At 41.8% G+C, this 20,463-nt stretch overlaps 1 protein-coding gene across 1 annotated transcript; it reads left to right on the top strand.

Moving 5' to 3' along the window:
- Positions 1–6,310: 6,310 nt before the first annotated feature.
- Positions 6,311–8,342, top strand: LOC306716089 (nuclear factor 7, ovary-like). The gene is made up of 2 exons (XM_079186654.1): positions 6,311–6,629; positions 6,706–8,342. The coding sequence occupies exon 2, from the start codon at positions 6,723–6,725 to the stop codon at positions 8,109–8,111; it is 1,389 nt and encodes a 462-aa protein (XP_079042780.1). The 5' UTR covers positions 6,311–6,629; positions 6,706–6,722; the 3' UTR covers positions 8,112–8,342.
- The last annotated feature ends 12,121 nt before the right edge of the window (positions 8,343–20,463 follow it).

The following is a 20,463-nucleotide window of genomic DNA, read 5'->3' on the forward strand; positions in this document are numbered from 1 at the left end:
ACATACTGTATTTTACTACTTTCTCCATTTTCTTCTGTAGATTGCTACTAAATTCACCAGAAGTTACTATAAGATAATGCCTCACTTGAGAATTTAAATATAACATTTCAGAAACCTTGTAATATAAAATGGTCTCAATGTGAGTAATCAACTGGGACGTTTTTATGAGTTGAGCTGTACCCTGTTAGCCCGGGGTGTCTGGTGTGGTTGGGGTCAAGTTTCTGAAAGATCTTGTTCATAAAGAAGTAACTACGGTTAAGATCAGCCACCGGTTACATGTAAAAGTTCCTCACAGTAACTTTAAACAGTCTAAAATATCAACGTTTTCCTGTTCTGTCGGCTGGTTGAATCCAAGCAAAATGATGTGCATCACAAAGTGCATTTCATAATTGATGCTTTGTGAATGTTATTTTTAAGAGACAGGGTTGACGATCCTCGAATGCTTTTCAAGCTTCACATTCATACACTCACAGTCCTCTGCAGCAGTTAGGTGGAAAGTGCCTTCCGGGGAAATAATCTATTGTAAATGGAAAGAGATGAATGTCTCTCTTTCTCTTGATGGATTTCCCCCAAATAGATTCTTCCGAGGCGACTACAGAACGTGGATTCCATTAATTCCTCTTCGTCTCAGTCTCAGAACTAAGTGTTGGTCTTGTGGCTTCATTTAACATAAAACCAAAAAATACATAAAAGATGTTTCGAAAGAGTCAAGACGTGAATGCTGTGAGCGTCTTCAAGTCTTTACACAACGATCTGTGAGCGTCTGTGGTCAGCGAGGAAACGTCTTTATGGACATCAAGTCTGAACATCAGGAATCTGTTCCTCCCGGACGAAGTCGTGAATGAACCTAAAGATCAACACGACATCTTCATTTCCCCAGTGTGTGTCTCTTCATTCTGTCTTTAAGTACCACCGTCTGTCTCCTCTCTCCTTCACTCTCACACACACATTCATCTGTCTCCGTCCTGCTGTCTCTCACGTCTGTATCAGAGCTCACACTCTATTAAATAGAAAACCACGAGGCCTTAAAGGTGCACGAGGTTGGGAGCATTTTGATTGCCTCTCGAAGGGAGTCAACATGGCCAAGGCCAGCCGGAGGCTCGTAGCTAACAGTGCTAGCAGCGCTAACAGTGCTAGCAGCGCTAACAGTGCAAACTACAGCACGCTAACATGCACTAAAAGGAATGCGGCCGGTTGGCTGTCAACAAATCAAGAAGAAGCTTTGATAACAACACACAGCGGGAGACTTTATTCTATGCTCAGGTAGACGTTACTCCTCTATATCTCTACATGTTTGATGAGATATTAATGTTCTGAATGTTAAATACAGAATAAAATACAACACTGAATAAATTGATCATCGTAAAACAGAAACAAAGAAGAAATAAAATGTGTATAAATATCTATATCCATAGCATACAAACACAGAAGACTGTATTAACATCTCAACAATAAAAAAGAATAAAAAACTAAATATAAATATAAATCACGGCATAAAAGCTCGACTGAATAGATGAGAATCTCAATGGTGACCAAAAGTATGTGGAAACGCAAACTGTGAGCAAAATTAAATGTCAGTCAAGGCGAGATAATATTATGTATTCATTCTATTTCTGATAAATCGACCGTGTGCCCCGAGGCTGTGAGGGTTCGCCCGGCCCTCCTGATATCAGGTTAATGGGACTTTTCTGGCCAGCGTGATGTGGACAGAAAGCAAAGTGCATTAAAACAAGGTTCACTTGGTCTGAAACAGTGAGTCAGAGAGGGACGACTAGTCCAAACAGAGAGCAGCAAATCAACCCAATGGTGATCGTCTTCTATGTCGAGACGACATGTTGTGTGGGACAGTCCGTCAAATGACTAAAGACACAAAAGACAAAATGACTAAAGACACAAAATGACTAAAGAAAGACGTACAAAACGACTACAAAGAAACACACAGCATACACAAAGAAACAAAATGAATAGGGAGACACAAAACAACTGCAAAGAGATGCAAACTACCACAATAAGATGCAAAACAACAAAAGAGACGCACTAAACTACCACAATAAGATGCAAAACAACAAAAGAGACGCACTAAACTACCACAATAAGATGCAAAACAACAAAAGAAACGCACTAAACTACCACAATAAGATGCAAAACAACAAAAGAAACACACTAAACTACCACAATAAGATGCAAAACAACAAAAGAGACGCACTAAACTACCACAATAAGATGCAAAACAACAAAAGAAACGCACTAAACTACCACAATAAGATGCAAAACAACAAAAGAAACGCACTAAACTAAATAAACAAACGTATGGCAAAGAAACGCAAACTACCACAATAAGATGCAAAACAACTAAAAACAAGAGAGAGACACAAAACTACAAACAGACATGCTAAAAATCTACAAAGAGAAAACGACTACAAAGACGTAAACTATCACAGTGGGATGCAAAACAAACTTAAACTTTTTATAATAAGATGGAAAACAACAAAAGATCTAAAAAGGACACAAAACTTCCAAACAAAAAGATGACAGAGACAAGGAGAGAGAAATCTACTCCACAAAGATGCAGCCGTAGTTTGTGTATCTTTGCATCTTAACATCTCTCTCCTATACGGGGGTCTTTTACATGTCTGTTTCCAGGGATCCATTGTCTCATAAACCATCCATAGTACTACAGCTTTACTGTATCCACACCCCGCCAGGACACATTTACATGGATTAAGATTGCATGTGACCATAAGACACACGACGCTGCATTTCTTAACAAGCAGCAGAGACACTTCAGCCTTCAGAGGAAGTAGAAACGTGTTAATGAGTTAAACTGAGAGCCGCTCTCGTCAGCTGCCGCGTGTGAAGAGAAGCCTGATAAAAGCCGCTCTTGTACTTTAAATAACCATGACTGTCTCACCCTCTCACACGCTTGTTGTCTTGTTTAACTATTAATGAGAGTGGTGTCTGGAAAACCAGACCATCCCTTTGTGTCTTCATGCTCCTGCACTGCTGAGGAAAAGGAAATCTTCCTGTTAGATTACATTGCGAGTCACCTTTCTAGAAGCACACACACAGCGTATCCTACAGCGCAGTTCAGCGTCTCGCTCAAAGGCTTGTGTGATAATGTTGCCCGGCACTTTTTGAATGTAGAAAGCAGCCACCTTCTGGTGCCCGGCTCACAGCTGGAGGGCTCCCAGTTGATGGGACGGATCCCGAGCCAGCGGGCCCCGTCTGATTTTCATTCAGCCTCTTCACCGGCGGGGCCAGCTCGCTCCCCGGGCGACTCAGTATGGTGATTTTCCGATTTTTCATGTATTTATATTTTGCACAATGTGGCATTTGAAAGCTTCCTACGGGCTGTGTTTGTATTTTTACCATCTCATTCTAACTCACTCTCAGTGCGCAGCTATATATTTTTAACATTTGGCAGCATATCATTCAGTTTCCTCTCCGTGCAGAATGAAAACAGAGCTCATCTTTAATCATGAACCGAGTTCATATTTATGGAAATTAATATCCCACTCCGCTTCCTGCCATTTGAAAAATAAAGACCCATCTGTATTTTCACTGGGTGACGTGTTCCTTTATTACCATGAACACACACACACACACACACACACACACACACACACACACACACACACACACACACACACACACACACACACGGTTCTTTATTTTGACTCGATACGTCCACCGTCCTGCTGCCACACATACATGAAAACGTATCACTCCACGGCTGAAAATAGTCCTCGACTAATACACCATTCCCTCCTGTTAGAGAACAGCTTGTTGAAAACTAAAAATTATTAAATAAAAATGAAATGACATATTTGACTAATTTTCAAAGATGTTTGTCTTCAGTGGGTTGATGAAGCTGAGAAACAATAATTGGTATGTGTCTGTTGATCATTCTTACAGTATATTGATAATTAAAGCAACTTTAGTACAAATATTTTGCTGTCACATTTGCTCACATTTTGCTTTTAGTGAACCGTTTATCTGGAAAATTAGATAGTTTGCTTCTCTTGGTGGGCGGGGCTTGTGGTTTTAGCTCCAACTTCCTCATTTTACAACTTAATAGTCACTAAACTTTGTTTCTGAGAAGATCCGAGGTGAGAGTTTGACAGTTTGATCAGAATTCAGCAGCAGTGACTGAGACTCCTCGGCTATGATTGGTTGTTTTTCTTCAGGTGCAGTGAAATCTAGAGGAACCTGTTTTACTATCCTATTTATTTTGTTGACATATTAGAGTTTTTACAGGAGGAATTTATGATATCTCTTTGTGTCACAAAAACACTGTTAACAGCTATAAAAATAATCTACAGACGCAAATAGACCAAAACAGTAAAATAAACACCTGAATGTGTATTTTGGATGCTTTCTATCCACTAGTCTAAAAGATTAGCCCAAATAAACCAACATTTCTGAATTGAAAAGTTTTAAAAAACAATGTTTTTGACCAATCAGCAACCTGGAAGCTTTGCAAGTAAACGTATCAATCAATCGCGTTAGCCTTTCACATCACACACACATTTAAAAAGATGACACAAAAAACAAACAAGTAAAAGACACATTAGCACCAAACCAGCCCAATAATAACAAGCCCATTAAACACAATGACCCAGCGCTGTGGCCTCCAGTAAAATAAAGTCCTACGTTGTATCCCTCCTCAGGCGGCCGGATGTCGATATGTGTGGACCGTCCTCTCTGTCCGCCATCTTTCGCGGAACAGACAGAAGCCATAACTGTGTTCTATTGGACAGCTCCTTAATCAACGGCACGCGGTTTGGATCCCAGTTTATGAGCGAGAGGTGACGGCGTGTCTGCGTGTGGCCTCGTGTGGATGCATACATACGGTATATTTACGGTATGTACCGCTGGGCTTCTCCTGGTGATGTTGGGTCATATGGCGTCAGTTTGTGCGTCTGTCAACTCAAAATGATTACATGTGCTTTCTCTGTAATTTTTTAATATGCTTTTTAACCTTCAGGCAGGTTAACGTCATTAGAGGCGCGGTGCCAAATGATTCTCAAGGACTTTGAACAAATTAACTTCCCGACTCGCCGAACGTCCTCTCCAGAAAACCCGCTGAGACGCAAACCTGAAAAACAGGATGTGAGGTCACAGCGTGACGCATATCGTCACGCCGACCCTCAATGGGCGGGCCCACAAAATAAATCTCTCCCCATCTGTCGGTGTGTGTGTGTGTGTGTGTGTGCGCGTGTGCGTGTGCGTGTGTGTGTCATATACTGTATAAAGAGTGGACGTAGTCACCGTGACCTCACCCATCGGTTTGTGGACTACTGCCTTGCTTTTAAAAAGTGGTTGCCTGTATTTTGAGTAATTAAGATACTATGCAGTTATACTTCAGCATAATAATAACGATGTGAGATGACAGAAGTAAAGTCTTTGTAGTTTTGTGTTTCATGCGTTCACGTCTTCCCTGACTTCCTGGTAAACAAAACACCAGCTGTGCAGCTGCTGTCATGTTCTTCACAGATCCCTCAAACAATGAATCCCTCCAAGTCACTGGTTGCTGGTTCTTCTGTTCTATCACTTTCAAGTTTTGTTTTTTTGGACCTTTTTGCACTGATCCTGATCACGGATCCATCGGCCCTTCAGCATCGAAGTCTTGGATCGTGGGTCCTTCAAGTGAGGCCGACATCAGCTTGTCCTTCATCTCTACTTTCAGAGATGAAGGACAAGCTGTCTTGATCCTGCTGAGACGGATAAATCCACTCTCTCATACTGTGGTCAAGAATTGGTTTAGTGATCGATTTCTAAAAAATGGTTGCCAATGGAAACCCAGCAACCCCCAACTGTCGAGCCCTTGCCTCGAGTACGGCATTTTGTCCGTCGCCATCTTGTCTTTTTGGAACCAGAAGTGACACAAGAGGGTGGAGCTAAGAACAACTGAACGCTGAATAAGACATTTTAACGCGACCAAAGATGTTACAATGAACTGAAAATGAAGACAAATACAAAGACAACTCCCAGACCTGACAATGCTGTGGTAATGACCTGTCAATCACTGTGTAGCCCCGCCCCTAAAGCATCCCCTGCTTTGTGGTCTGTTTGACTCTAAATAGACCATCATTTACTAAATGAACATCATGCTGTATTGAAGAAGACCATAAACTCATGTTTACAATGTTTACTGAGGTAATAAATCAAGAGAGAAGTAGAGTCATTTTCTCATAGACTTCTATACAACCAGTGCTGCAGTACTAATGTAATAGTACTAATGTAATAGTACTAATGTACTGCAGAACTTCAACCTGCTGCTGACTTTTTATGAAAATGTTCCTCATGCAGATAAAATGAGGTGAAACCTGTTAACCAGTGAGCTGTAGAGGTGTGGTAGGTGTTTGTGGAGTGAAACACACCCCTGTGTTACAGGTGAAGCGTTTATCAGAGGAGGAGTGACAAAGCTCCACCCCTCACCTGACTCACCTGAGACAAACAGTTTGTGATTCTTCCTCACTAAAGAGACACACAGACTGAGAGAGAGACGATCAGATTCACCTTCAGACCAAACTAACAACTTCCTCTGAGTGAGTTCATCTACAGGAGAGAAAAGAGGAAAACTACAACACTGCTGCTTCAACCTGCTGACGCTCCACACACTGAATGTGAGTTTGACTAAAAACAGTGAAGTTAGTAGAGGAGGGAGGGGAGCCATGACTGATGTACTTTCTGTGTTTTCAGCTTCACTCAGAGACTAAATGGCTTCCAGATCAGAGGAGGATCTCTGCTGTCCGGTCTGTCGTGAAGTCTTTAGAGATCCTGTTGTTCTGTCATGTAGCCACAGCTTCTGTAAAGACTGTCTGAAGAGCTGGTGGAGACAGAAACCAACTCAGGAGTGTCCAGTTTGTAAGACAAGATCTTCAAGGAAACGTCCACCTGTTAGTCTGGTGTTAAAGAACCTGTGTGAGTCCTTCTTACAGGAGAGAGATCAGAGAGCTTCAGAGCCTCTCTGCAGTCTGCACTCTGAGAAACTCAAACTCTTCTGTCTGGACCATCAGCAGCCAGTGTGTCTCGTCTGCAGCGTTTCAGAGAAACACAGCGACCACAGATTCAGACCCATCGATGAAGCTGCTCGACCACACAAGAAGAACCTTCAGGAAGCTCTGGAGCCCTTAAAGGAGAAGTTAAAGGTTTATGAAGAAGTTAAAGTGAAGTCTGATCAAACAGCAGAACACATGAAGGTCCAGGCCCGACGCACAGAGAGGAAGATTAAGGAGCAGTTTAAGAAGCTTCACCAGTTTCTAGAGGAGGAAGAGGAGGCCAGGATGGCTGCACTGAGGGAGGAAGAGGAGCAGAACAGTCAGATGATGAAGGAGAAGATAAAAGCTCTGAGCAGAGAGATAGCAGCTCTTTCAGACACAGTCAGAGTCACAGAGGACGAGCTGAGAGCTGAAGACGTCTCATTCCTGAACAACTACAAGGCTGCAGTGGAAAGAGTCCAGCAGCGCCCCCTGCTGGAGGATCCACAGCTGCTCTCAGGAGCTCTGATAGATGAGGCCAAACACCTGGGCAACCTGACCTTCAACATCTGGAGCAAGATGAAGGACATGGTCTCCTACACTCCTGTGATTCTGGACCCAAACACTGCTTATCGAGTCCTCATCCTGTCTGAAGATCTGACCAGTGTGAGAGGAGGAGAGAGACAGAAGCTTCCTGATAATCCAGAGAGGATTGATAAACGCTGGTCTGTTCTGGGCTCTGAGGGATTTAACTCAGGGACTCACAGCTGGGATGTCGAGGTAGGAGACAGTACAGTCTGGTATCTGGGTGTGTTAGCAGAGTCTGTCCAGAGGAAGGGAGACATACGATCTGGATTATGGAGAATACAGTTCTATCAAGATAAATACTCAGCATGGTCACCATCAGCTCCATCCACTTATCTCAAAGTGCAGAAGAAGCTCCAGAGGATCAGAGTGAATCTGGACTGGAACAGAGGAAAGCTGTCGTTCTCTGATCCTGATACTGACACACACATACACACCTTCACACACACTTTCACTGAGAGGATGTTTCCATACATTAACACTAAAGATAAAGTGAAGATATCACCACTGAAGGTCTGTGTGACAGTGGAACAGAGCAGTTAGTGATGAAGAGGATGATGATGATGATGATGATCTTTATTTCTAAGGGAAAAGTCCCTGAATGTAATCTGTTAAACTGAACCTGTCCTCCTGATGTCTCATTACTTAAAACATGTTGAGTTTTCTTTCACTTTGTTTGCTTTTAATTAGTTCAACAATTAGCTTGTTGTTTCTATTGTAAACAATTATATTTCTTTATTCTGTGTTTGAAATTTAAACACATCTTTTTAAATAAACGTGTAAAGCCTTTCATTGGTATTAGTTTGTTGTTATTAGAGGATAGTATTTGTCTTTTCATATTTCATCTCATTTATTTCTCTCCTGCTTCAATGTTTAACTGATATTTTTAACTAATGAAAATAAGCAACAGAAGCAGCCAACACAGAGCTCTGGAACGACAACATTAATATTATAACTACTTGTGTTTACAGTTGAGTAAAATAAATCGAGCAGGTAGTTAACTGAACACACTCCTGCATGTCCACGCCCTTATCACACACACACACACACACACACACACACACACACACACACACACACACACACACACACACACACACACACACACACACACACACACACACACACACACACACACACACACACACACACACACACACACACACACAGCAGGAAACAGGTTGGTTCATGTAAGTCAGACTTGTTAGCCTGTTAGCCTGATTGTGTGTTAGCCTGTGGATATTATTGCAGTTTGTTGAGACTCGTTTGACAGTTTGGTTGATGGATGTTCACACAGACAGACACACAGTAGTATTCAGACTCTTGCCTCTCAAGTAGCTGCAGCTTTGTGTGTGTGTGTGTGTGTTAGTGTGTGTGTGTTTATGGGAAGAAATAAGTCTCATCTTCAGAGAAGTCACGGGTCAATACGATGTGATGTTTATGTTTTGTTGCTCTTTATGTTCATTCGTTATGTTCAGAGGAGTCGCCCCCTGATGGACATTAGAGAGAATGCAGCTTTAAGGCACTTTAACATTGGCTTCACTTTTCAGAACTAGAGGTTGCCGCCTGGCACCAACCCTACGACTAATATGTTTAATCGTGTGGTGTTTGATGCATGTTGTTTAGTGTGGTACAGCTTGACGTCTGCTGATGTCAGCACTGTGAAACACTGAGTTTTTCCCCTCTGCTAAATTGATGGCTGTGATTATTGTGTCTCTGTTGTTTGTTTGTAATAACTCATCTTTCTGAGGGTAAAATGCTTTTTTTTTGTGAAAAATTCTATGTCACTACTATTTGACTCTAAATGGACCATCATTTACTAAATGAACATCATGCTGTATTGAAGAAGACTTGAAACTAGAGATTGAGACCATAAACTCATGTTTACAATGTTTACTGAGGTAATAAATCAAGAGAGAAGTAGAGTCATTTTCTCATAGACTTCTATACAACCAGAGGAGTCGCCCCCTGGTGGACAGTAGACAGAATGCAGCTTTAACACATGAAGCTTTGACTTCACTTTTTCAAAACTGGAGTTTTCCACCTGGAAGATGTTTCATGTGTGTACTTTCTATGAGAGTGAGTTTTGTAAGCATAAAAAACAAGATACAAAGACATACACACTGGGAAGCTATATTGCACTGTGGTCGTATCTGCCCTTCAAATTCCACCGTTGTCAACAAAATAGATTACATCAAAAAGCTGTTTGTTTCTGCTCGGTAAAATGCAACGCTACGCATACTGGCTGCATTCATCACTGTAGTGCAGGTAGTCAGATAACAGCATACATAATCAATAGGGTGTGTTGCTTTTATTATCAAGGAGACGGAGACACAGCAGAAGAAAATAATAGGATTTTCCCTGTTGCATGACAAAGAAGAAAGATTATTAGATGAGACTGTAAGTTTCTGTACAACTTTCAATAGAGTAGTATATCGAAATAAAGCACGTGACTTATGGTTATGCGTTGGTTTTAGGGATGTCACCAAACCAGAAATGTATTCGATACCAAGACCAGTCAAATTCCACGATTCTCAAGACCAAAAGTAAAAAAAACAAATCCCAATGTTACCATTTGAATACAAGCACCCACTTCCCCGTTTACGTTAACGCAGATTTTGTAGGACTTTGTCGATACGAGTACTCTTGTTAATACGGTCATTTTGATTATATTGTGAGAAAAATAGACAATTAAATAATAAAAGAATCAACATTGCTTTATTTTCCTTGGTAATGAAACAAATAATATTTCTTGAGCAGCAATACAAAAATTACCAAATCGGGTGTCGCCGTGTTTTATTGTTTGAATCTTGCAAAGACGTCGGAGTTCTTTTGTTGTGTCCTCTTGTGGAGACCTCCGGTAACATGCGCAGTATGTAGAAATGCATGTGAACCATCACGTTCACGATGCAGTCGGTCTGTTCGGTGAACACGGGGTTAAAAAGTAAGTAATATGAAAGTCCTTTCATGTGGACTTGACTTCCTCATTGTTTATGTCCTGGCAGCACACTCATGTGGGACACACTGGAGAGTCTGTGGCCTTCAGATGGAGCAGCATGAATTAATAATTGATGATGATGGGGGGGGGGGGGGGGGGGTTATTCAGCATATTTATCTAGGTCACTCCTGACTGCACATTTTCTAAAATGCGCTGAGATGCTTATTCTGAGGTGGGACGAGTTCCTTGCATCCCTCTTCACTTAAAAGCACCACTTAACATTTTGACTACAGCACTCAGTTTTACTTCCTTTGATCCATTAAAAAGTGACAAAAAAACCCCCTGAATAAAAATAATACATTTATAAAATAAATATTTGAGAAATATGAAATAGCTTAGAATGCATGCAAGGAATAAAACAGAAATCAACCTCGCAAAGAAAAGAAATCTGCAAAATAACAAAAATCTCCGTGGAGAAAAGTAAATAACAGAATTCTGATGCTTTGGATCACGTGAGCGGGCAAATAAAACAGAGAAGTGAGAGTTGTGATGACAGCGAGTCAGGCGGAGCAGCAGAGGATGATGGGAGATGATTCGGTGTGGAGAGGCTGACGTGAGGTTCTTATTGTTGATGAGACGAGTTTTCAGCCGGCACCACGAGACACGCGGTCATGGTGCACGGACCAGATGATCATATCCAACTCATTTTATAAATCTTCCTGCAGAAACACACAGCGGAGAAAAGATCTGGGTTGAACAACACGGGGGGGGGGTTTGTTGTTGTGTGCTGACGTTGTGGGCGACTTATTGATATTTAACAAGGAGTATGAAGGCAAACTGTTTACCACACATGTTCTCTAAAAGCTCTCACACTGCGCCTCAGGTGTGCCTGCTTCTTGAAATTGAATTTCTTTCTATGGTGTAACATTTTCAGCTTTGGTTAAGAGTTTGATGCATCAACTGTTTTCTTTTCATGCGCTTGTCAATTTAGGTCTATTTTTCTTCCGTAACGCGTCTTCTTTTAGACTCGTGGAAAGAAAACATCCACAATACACATGAAGGGGTTTATTTCACTACTTTGTCTGTTTACATCTGCAGATTTCTCCAAAATTCACCAAAATCCACTAGATAATGCCTCATTTGCATATTTAAAAATAAAATGTAAAACTGGTGAAGTTTCATGGTGATATCTATGAGTTCATGTGTTGACCCTCTTCACCTGTAGAGTCTCTAAATGTCTGTAATTTAACTAAACGTCTCTTTAAAAGGACGTTTTCTCTAAAAGAGTTTGTTCTCAGATTTTACTTCACCTGTAGTGTCTCCCTTTAAAGACTCCAATAAATAAATACAAACACACACATACCAGCCTGTATGCACGCACGCACACACACACACACACACACCTTTATTCAATGTGCTCGACAGAGATCAGCAGTGCAGACTAGAGTGTAATTCCTTGATATCCCACCTCGGCTGTAATCTACTCAGCAGATGAAACCTGACGCGGCTTCAGAATAACACCTTTGGTCTGCATTATTCATGGTGAATCAAATAATACGAGCGATGTGGGGTGACGAAGGAAAAAGAAATCCTGCAGTGCTGGATGGGGAGGAGCTAATAGCCAATAGAAAGAGCTGGAGAGAAACAGGAAGTGATGAGCGCTGACCTCCAAACAGTTAGCTTTATAGAAATGTGTTAAAAGGAAACAAGGGCTCATTTGTGAGTTTGTTCTCTTCTTCAAAATGATGAAGTGATATAAGGTCAAGCTCTCAACTGCCCCGGACGATTATATAATAGTGTAGCTCTTTATACATTTGTATTTATTCATTTTTTCTTCAATTTCTCACTTAAGCAGCACTCGTACTCTTGATTTTGAAGCAAAATGTAATTGTTGCGTTGTGCACTCTGATGGTGACTGCCACTAACCAACCTGTGAGCGTTGTGCACTCTGACCTTTCAAACAGCGTGTTCATCCTGATTACTTGAGAGCGGATCATGCAAACTCAAGTTCTGCCTCGGTTCTTATTAAACCAGTTTTATTTAGCATTGGTTGTAAACGATCAAGTGAAAGTTATCACGAGATAGAATGTGCTGTTTCTTGAGGCTCACTTTAAATAAATGAAATGCAGACGATACATACCACAAATATTGAAAACACATGTCCCTGTATCGTCTTTGAGGTTTTTGTATTGTAGCCAATGAGCCTCATGCAAGAAGTGTGTTGGATTGCTTGTTCGATGTCACCTGTTCATGAGGAGGCGCACGTTAGTGAGACGTGATCATCAGCCTATCGGTTTGTTCTATTTGTGGGCGAGTTTCAGAGTAATTCACAATAGTCCTCGTCCAACGTCACAGATGAAAACGTAACAAATTTAGAAGTTTTGTTGGTTATATTTGGGGAGCTGGACAACATTTGAAAATGATTTATACAGCTGCCGATGCCGGATCATTTCTTGGCCGAACACAGCGACTTCTGGAGTCGTCGCTCATTCTCTGGCAACCGCTCCGAGCCAAGAAGTAGTCCGGCCCAGAAGACCGTAAATTTAGAGGTGCAGACTGTGCAACCTTCGGACGGAGCCAGGCTAACTGTTTCCCCATGTTTCCCAGCCTGTGTGCTGGCCTCAGCTAACCAGCTGCTGGCTGTAGCTTCATACAGAATGTAGCATGCAGACATGAGCGTTGTTATGCTGCCCTTACTGGAGCAGAGTTTAGTTTCTAACTTAGCAGATAGCTAACAGGGTCCTCAATAAACACCCAGGAGACAGAAGGAGAGTTTAGGATGTTTTAACTCTTGCTTTCACAATAACAACAATTATAACAATAACCGTGGCGGAGTTCACAAAACGTGTAAGAATTCTTAGAGTTCTGCGATAATCCAAGATGGAAGAATCTCATCGGCTGTTTGTCAATGCAAATGAAAACTACGGTAAGTCGGCATGGACAAACAGCAACACACAGCCAACACAAACTCTCTTAAAGGGACAGCACATCGGTTTATATAACGGTCAAAAACGTATCTCTCTCCCCAAAATATTCAACTTTTTAAAGAAAAGACAGAAGCATTATCTGGTTGCACTTAAGTTAAACTTTCCTCGGACAGCTTGGACTCTTCTCCCGGCTAATTAGCTAATCGACCGTCCATTTTTTTTTAATACTGAAGGCCAGTCCGATGCCACATGCTGATACTGTATTTCTGCTGTATATAATATATCATCCAGGTTCAGCCTCTTTATCCCAGTTTGACTGCATTTGGCCTAGAAGTTGTTGATTCTCAGAGGCACCACTGCAGGACTTTGAGGGGAAATAAATCTCCAATAAGCGCCGCTGACATAAAGTTCAATTACAAAGTCTCTTCTTCAGCTTGAAGCCCATTAAAGGAGCCTTTTTCTTGTCAGGCTTTTTCTATGTATGCACAGCTCCGGTCAGGTCCTTCCACACTGGCTCTGAGTGAAGAATATAGGTCTGTAAGTGTGTGTGTGTGTGTGTGTGTAGTTTCAGCAGGATTCCAGAGCCTGGATTTAACTAACTAACTGAGTGTGTAGTTGTGAGCATATGCAGGTGTGTTCGTGCATGCAGCCTCTGCAGTGTTCCAGTATAATGCTGTCAAGCCACCTGTGACCAAGTGTGTGTGTGTGTATATCTCTCTACGTGCATGGCTGAGTGTGTGACGGCGAGTATGTAAGTGTTCAGAAGCGCGTGTGTGTGTGTGTGTGTGTGTGTGCGCATGTGCGCGGCCGCTGCAGCATTCAGGTATCTGGCTTTCACGCTGGCGGTCTCCGAGGTTTGAAATTTTATGAAGCAGGCACCGAAAATAGCCCCGAGACACTTCACAATATACATTACACACTCTGCTCCTCTTTGAAAATGGGAACAACTATACAGCGTGTGACGGGAAAGTGCATTGAGCTTATTAATTCTTCGGGCTATCTGGGGCACTGCAGGAGTGTTTCATGTGTTGTATACCTCAACGGGGGTTTTCAACCTGTGCGGGAAATATCTGCAGCGGGGTGGCCTGGCGTTTCTTTTTCAGAGGATCATCCGGTAGCCATGGAGCTTGCCGGTTCAATTGCATTACGTTCATCCGAGTGAAAGTGTCCTTGCATGAGTCGCTGAGGCTCTACCCGCTGCGGGGGCGCCGGCTCGTGGTCGCCACCGACCTCTGAACCCTCTGCAGAGAACTCACAGGCACGCCGAGAGTCACAAGCCTCTGATTCTGTTGCATATGTGTTGGGCGCTGCACTGGTGAGTATTATGGCTTCTTTTGAATTAAAAGTTTACACGGTCATTTTTACTGCTGATTAGGTTTCATCGCCGAAGGGACAGTGAGGCCGCTTTAAATAGGCCGTGTAATTTGCACGGCCATCGGTTTCAATTTAAGGCAGATTTGATTTTTTTTGTGGAAAAGCTGACGTTTTGGAGATATGATGTTTCTTTATCTCACAGCAGCCATTGAGTGAGACTGACGTTGGCTATTTCTTAACTTTTTAATGTTGCCAGGCCCTTTTTTCTTCTTCGTGGCTTTATTCATTTTAAGCCAGTCATTAACTGGCATCCGAAGAGACCAGAGTCGCCTTCTTTCACTCCAGTGTCCATGTTTGCTAGTTTCTGTTTGGGGGGGGGGGGGGGGTAATTTGCCCAAACCAATCAGCAGTCACTAATGTATCCATCCCCTGAATGTCATTGAAAGTACACGTGGAATATGTATGTGGTTAACCTAATTTAGCTGGACTGGCAACTACCTTTAAAAAGGTCACGTTGAGCCCTGCTGATCGGATTTGTTTTCTTCCGACTATAAAAGTAATATTTAAATACCACTAATACAACGCATACTTCAAATCAATTCATTTCGGGGTGCAGGTTTTGCCGTTTGTCCCCATTTTTGATTTGGTGAATAGTGGTTGCCACTGATGGCAGCGAACGCTCAATAATTAGTTGCCAATTTCTCACAATGGTTGCCAATGGCAATGGCCAACTTTCTGTTGAGTCTTGTTTAGTGATGTCATCGAAGAGACAGGTTGATACGTAAAGAGTTGCTATTTCTCTAAGCCGGCTAACAATAAACTACGACTGTGTACAAAGTAACTAGTAGTAGTCCACAACACATCACGGTGACTACATCCACATCTTATATACAGTCTACGGCATGGCTGTAGACCTGTAGTCTTGTTACTGAGTGCTGCACATTGAATAGTTTGGAAAAACTTGGATCATTTCAAGGACTTTTGGTTCAGATACATTAGCTTTGAGTTATGCTTTACAAATGTACATGTTCATTTTGAAAACGGCTCTTAAGAAGTGACAGTCCTTGACACTGGATCGATAAACAAGAGAACAAGGACCGCTGAAGAACCAGAGCTTAGTCCATCCCTCTGTTTCCTATAACAGCTTATCCCGTTCAGGGTTGTAGGAGTCCAAATATGGTCTCTTTTTCAAGATGCCGACGGCCAAAATGCCAAACCTTGAGGCTTCAAAAAGGTAGTCAGTGATGTCACGGAGGCTCCGTTCATTCTTATAGGATAGCGATAACTGCATCTCATCTATGCTTGTCCCCTTTTGTCAGGAAGTTAACATCCCTTTACTTATTCCTACCCGCACAGCTCTGATTGGCTCGGTTGTTTATCCGAATCAGGAAACAGCTGTCAATAAGCACATGTGAGGAAAATTGTCTTGAATTGGTGACAGCCATGTGTGCGGCGATTCAGAGGTCTGAATCCAGGCTGTGTGTAGAACAGGACAAGCTCAGGAGACACAGCAGCTGGGTTGTTTGTTTCCGTGTCGGGTATTAGGTGAATTAATTGAATCAATTAAAATGGTTTGCCTCATTTGGTTTAAGTGGCTGAGAAAGTGAGAGGCAGGATTTGATGCATCGTCTCGCAAATTATAAAGATGAGATGGCAAAAAAAAAAAAACGAGTCAAGGGAGGAGAAGAGAGGCAACGAGGTAGGTAGGTAAAGACGGAGAGTGAGGAGATGAACTATATGTATCGGTGAATGAGGGACAGACGGTGGAGGACAGGACACAAGGCCCAACTGAGGGACAAGAGGAAGAGAGACGGCGTTGCCAGACGTAACAGATGTTTCTATGGTTTGAGCTCAGAGCTGCTCTGCTCCTCAGTCTGCTCCAGCCAACCCTCTGGCTACACCTCGCTTTGTGACAGAAAGTGTGTGTGTGTGTGTTTCTTTATATCTATGTCCTCATCCTATCTTACTATCCTTCTGGGGACCATTGAAATAACCTGCCCAGGGACTACAGACAAAAATTAGCTCTCCAGCTAACTCTGGCACATTTACATTGAGGTGGAAACTGAAAATGTTGAATATTGTGCACTGTGCCTCGTTAGTAAATGAATAAATGAAATTTGGGTTAAACGTAAACCAACAAAGAAAATCTTTTGTGTCATGTGTGTCAATCAGTCCTCCCGTAGTGTTGTCATGATACCAAAATTGTGACTTTGATACCCTGTCTATATCTCGATACCACGACAAGAACTTGAAACATCAGGTTTGGAATAGTGGATGACCGGTCATAGAACTTACCTTTTTATGTAAATGTCAAATTTAAATATATAAATTATATATAAATGTAATAATTTTTTAACATGTATGCTTTAATCTGATGTCCCCTAAACTGGAGTTTCTGACTTCTATGATAGTTAACTTTATATTTGCAACCAGATATCACATTAAACAGTTATAAACAGCGCCCCCGCCAGCGCATCAGTAATAGTTCAGGCGGAGAGTGGTACTGCAGCACGGAAGACGTTCAGCAGTTCTGTGAGAAGTTGAGGGAAAAGCTGCTGAAATCAAAGAGACACCTCAGTAACTGTAGAAAGTGCTGTGTTTTGTTGAAGTGGTCGCCAGGAGACGGCTTTTCATCTCCGTCCACTCAGAAACACGGTGAAATAATACATTAACACATGCTCTTTGGGGGATTATGCATTTGCAGAATTACAGGAGCTGCTTTGACAGATTCAGAAAAGATGTTCTAATTTTATCGGTACATTTGGTCGGTAATTAAAGCCACATTGTTATTTTCTTTTCTTTGTGTCTCCTCGCTTTGAATACAGGTTGGTACGCTGCATTGGAAGAAGGAAGTGGAATTTGTCCGGCGAGTGATCGGAAAGAAATATAAAATGAGTCATTTTAATTTTGTAATGCGCTTTGTTTGGGAAATGTAATCTTTTGTCAGATGACATAAAGGATACGAGTGAAAAAGAGAGCTTCACCATGTTGCTTATTATTATTTTGTACATTGTGCTGTAAACATTGATGTCTCGTAACGTTGTTTATGAATCCTATGAATGCATTCACGTATTTTATTTTTCCACTTAATGCAGCCACAATTACAGTCATGTATAATGAGGAAACCAACAGACAAGAGTAAACTTTTCCACCACGTTGCATCTGCAGAGTTGCTAATTGAAACATGAAATCTTCAGCAGCATTGAGTGTCTCCAATTTTCACTTTTTCACTTGACACAATGCACTTAAGTTGCACATTCAGCGTGCAGCTAACAGGTAAACATCCCCGTAATGAGCTCACTTCCCTCCAACGGTTTAATGAAGGGAGGAAGAAGAGAAAAAACGGACACATTTGTTAACAAAGCGATATGTCTGATATGCTTTTGCTTTGAACAACCTGTTTATTTTTAATTTGATGTAACAGGCTGCATTATGCATGAAATGAGTTGTGCACAAACACGGCATTGTGCGCGCCTGAGCCCCGCTATCCATTCGGCCGGCGTCTCACAAATTAAAAAGCCATATCTGCTCTTTTCCCTCCTTCAGACGGCCGTTGCTGTCAGACTCGTAATTCATTCGGTCTTAATCTTGTATTATTATGCTAATAATAAGCAATCAGAAACATTTCAACGGGCAAATTGAAACTGGAGAGCATTTCAAAAGCAAACAATTGAACAGTGACAGCACATTTGGCAGTGCTGAGCGGTTGGAAACGTTCGGCGTGGCTGTTTCATGTTTTCAGCTCCACTGGGCCGCGAGCTTTGAGCAGTTTTTCAGTGTTGACAACAATCAGAAATGTTGATCCGAGTCGCTGATCCTCAGCTTTAGCAAGGAGGCTGCAAACACAGTCAATGCAGTGGAAGTGCAACGTTCCTGTAGACATTCTATTTCATTTATTTACCATGTATTCTGTTTAAACCGGGCCCATCAATCACAGCTGCCACGAGATAAATACTGTTGCTGTTATCAAACCGGTGAGATTTCATTTTACAACAATGTCTCTCACCCCTTGTGCACATGCACAGTAGTGCACGTAAAAGTTTGTCTGTGCACGTAATTCTCTACACGCACCAAACACAAAAATCTGTTATGTACGACACATTACCAAGAGGTTAAAGGTGAGGGAACCCGAACAACCAATCCCCCAAGAGAGAGTTTTTAGAAGCGTTTGTGTGTCTTTATTAGTGGTGTAACGGACCGTTGTGAATCCCTAATCCGTACTGATCCCCCTCACGGTTCATCACGCATGTGAACCTCTGATTAATGACACAGTTTAACGTTAACCATCACAGTGTAAATAAAGTTTTACTGTCGATGGTTCTCCTCCAACACTCAGTAGAACTTGTGTTTCTAGTCTCTGATCTCTGATCATGTTTCATTGTAAACAACCAAGCAGTGTTTAAACCAACAGGAGAGCTAGTAACATTAGCAGCACCGCTAACGGCTAACCAACGGAGGTTCACTTCAGTTACATCATGATGCCTTCAGGCTCTGCTCAGTGAAAATGAGCACTGGCTGAATGTACATTATAACATTATCATGATGTGTTCACATGTAATCTGTAAAATGTAGATTTTGTGATAAACTTGAATAAATAAAAAGGTCTGGATCCTTGTAGACCAGCTGCTATAATCAAACAACAAAGAGATCTGTAGCTGTTAATATGGATCATCAATGATCAATTATTAATATCAGCAGCAAAAAAAACACGATCAGATCCAAAAGTTATATTTGCTCCCTTTTTACTTTTGTGCTGATCCGACCTGTGACTCTGATCCGTGAGTTTTATGATCCGTTGCATCACTAGTATTCATCGGTCTTGAATTTATAATCCATCTACATGGATGATAAGGCTCCCAGTCTGTCTGTGAGCTTCTCTGCTAAGTGAGCCATCGTTTGAGAAACCTCGTTGAAGTCAGCCGCTGCTTGGGTTTTGTTTTGCGGCCTCAAAAAGGCAAAGGAAGACTTTTATCTTCAAAATAAATCAGTCACCGAAAAAGTCCTGATTTGATAAAAGAGTTTACATAATAGGTTCGATAAGAAGTGCAATGTATAGTAAACTGCATCTGAACCTGTGAAATAAACTATAAAAGAATAAATAAAGTCAAGTTCACTGCAGCCATTTTGCACACAAACTATTTGAGAACTAAAACTTGCTGATATAAGCACAATATTTGAAGATGTTATTGGAAACTATTGACTCTTAGTTTTGCAATTCTTTCACGCTATTTGTTGATTTCGGTTTCCAACATCATGAGAAAAGAACTTCCCCAAAGAGAGATTTCATTTCACTAAATCCTCAATCGAAGACCCGGTCCGTCTCCGTGTGGATAGAAATAAGAGCGCCTGCTTCCAGCTCTGCAGAACACGACCAGAGCTCGTAAGGTCACCGATATTATTAGCAACTGGCTGACATTTGGTTGCCATGACAGGAAACAGCAACGGCAGAAATTAACCAGAGAACAAGTCGGACAATAACAGAGCACAACGAGACACCGCTGAGGCCCGGCTGTGGACACAAATAAGGAGAACACCGGAAGAGCCCACTTATAACTCAGAACATGCGTCATTGTTCAAACATCGAGCACCATTTTGTTCCTGCATTAATTGTACACAACTAATGCATAAGAGTGGAAACACAAAGCAGGACCATGGCTGAAATAACCACTATTGCTGCTTTGAACCGCAAAGCGCTGTCGTGTCTGGGTTCATAACA

Source organism: Pholis gunnellus (assembly GCF_910591455.1).
Source record: "Pholis gunnellus genome assembly, chromosome: 3".
In the NCBI taxonomy this organism is placed as follows: domain Eukaryota; kingdom Metazoa; phylum Chordata; class Actinopteri; order Perciformes; family Pholidae; genus Pholis; species Pholis gunnellus.

Bases quoted from the DNA above. Each gene is read 5' to 3' on its own strand.
- LOC306716089 (XM_079186654.1), top strand. From the start codon at position 6,723: ATGGCTTCCAGATCAGAGGAGGATCTCTGCTGTCCGGTCTGTCGTGAA.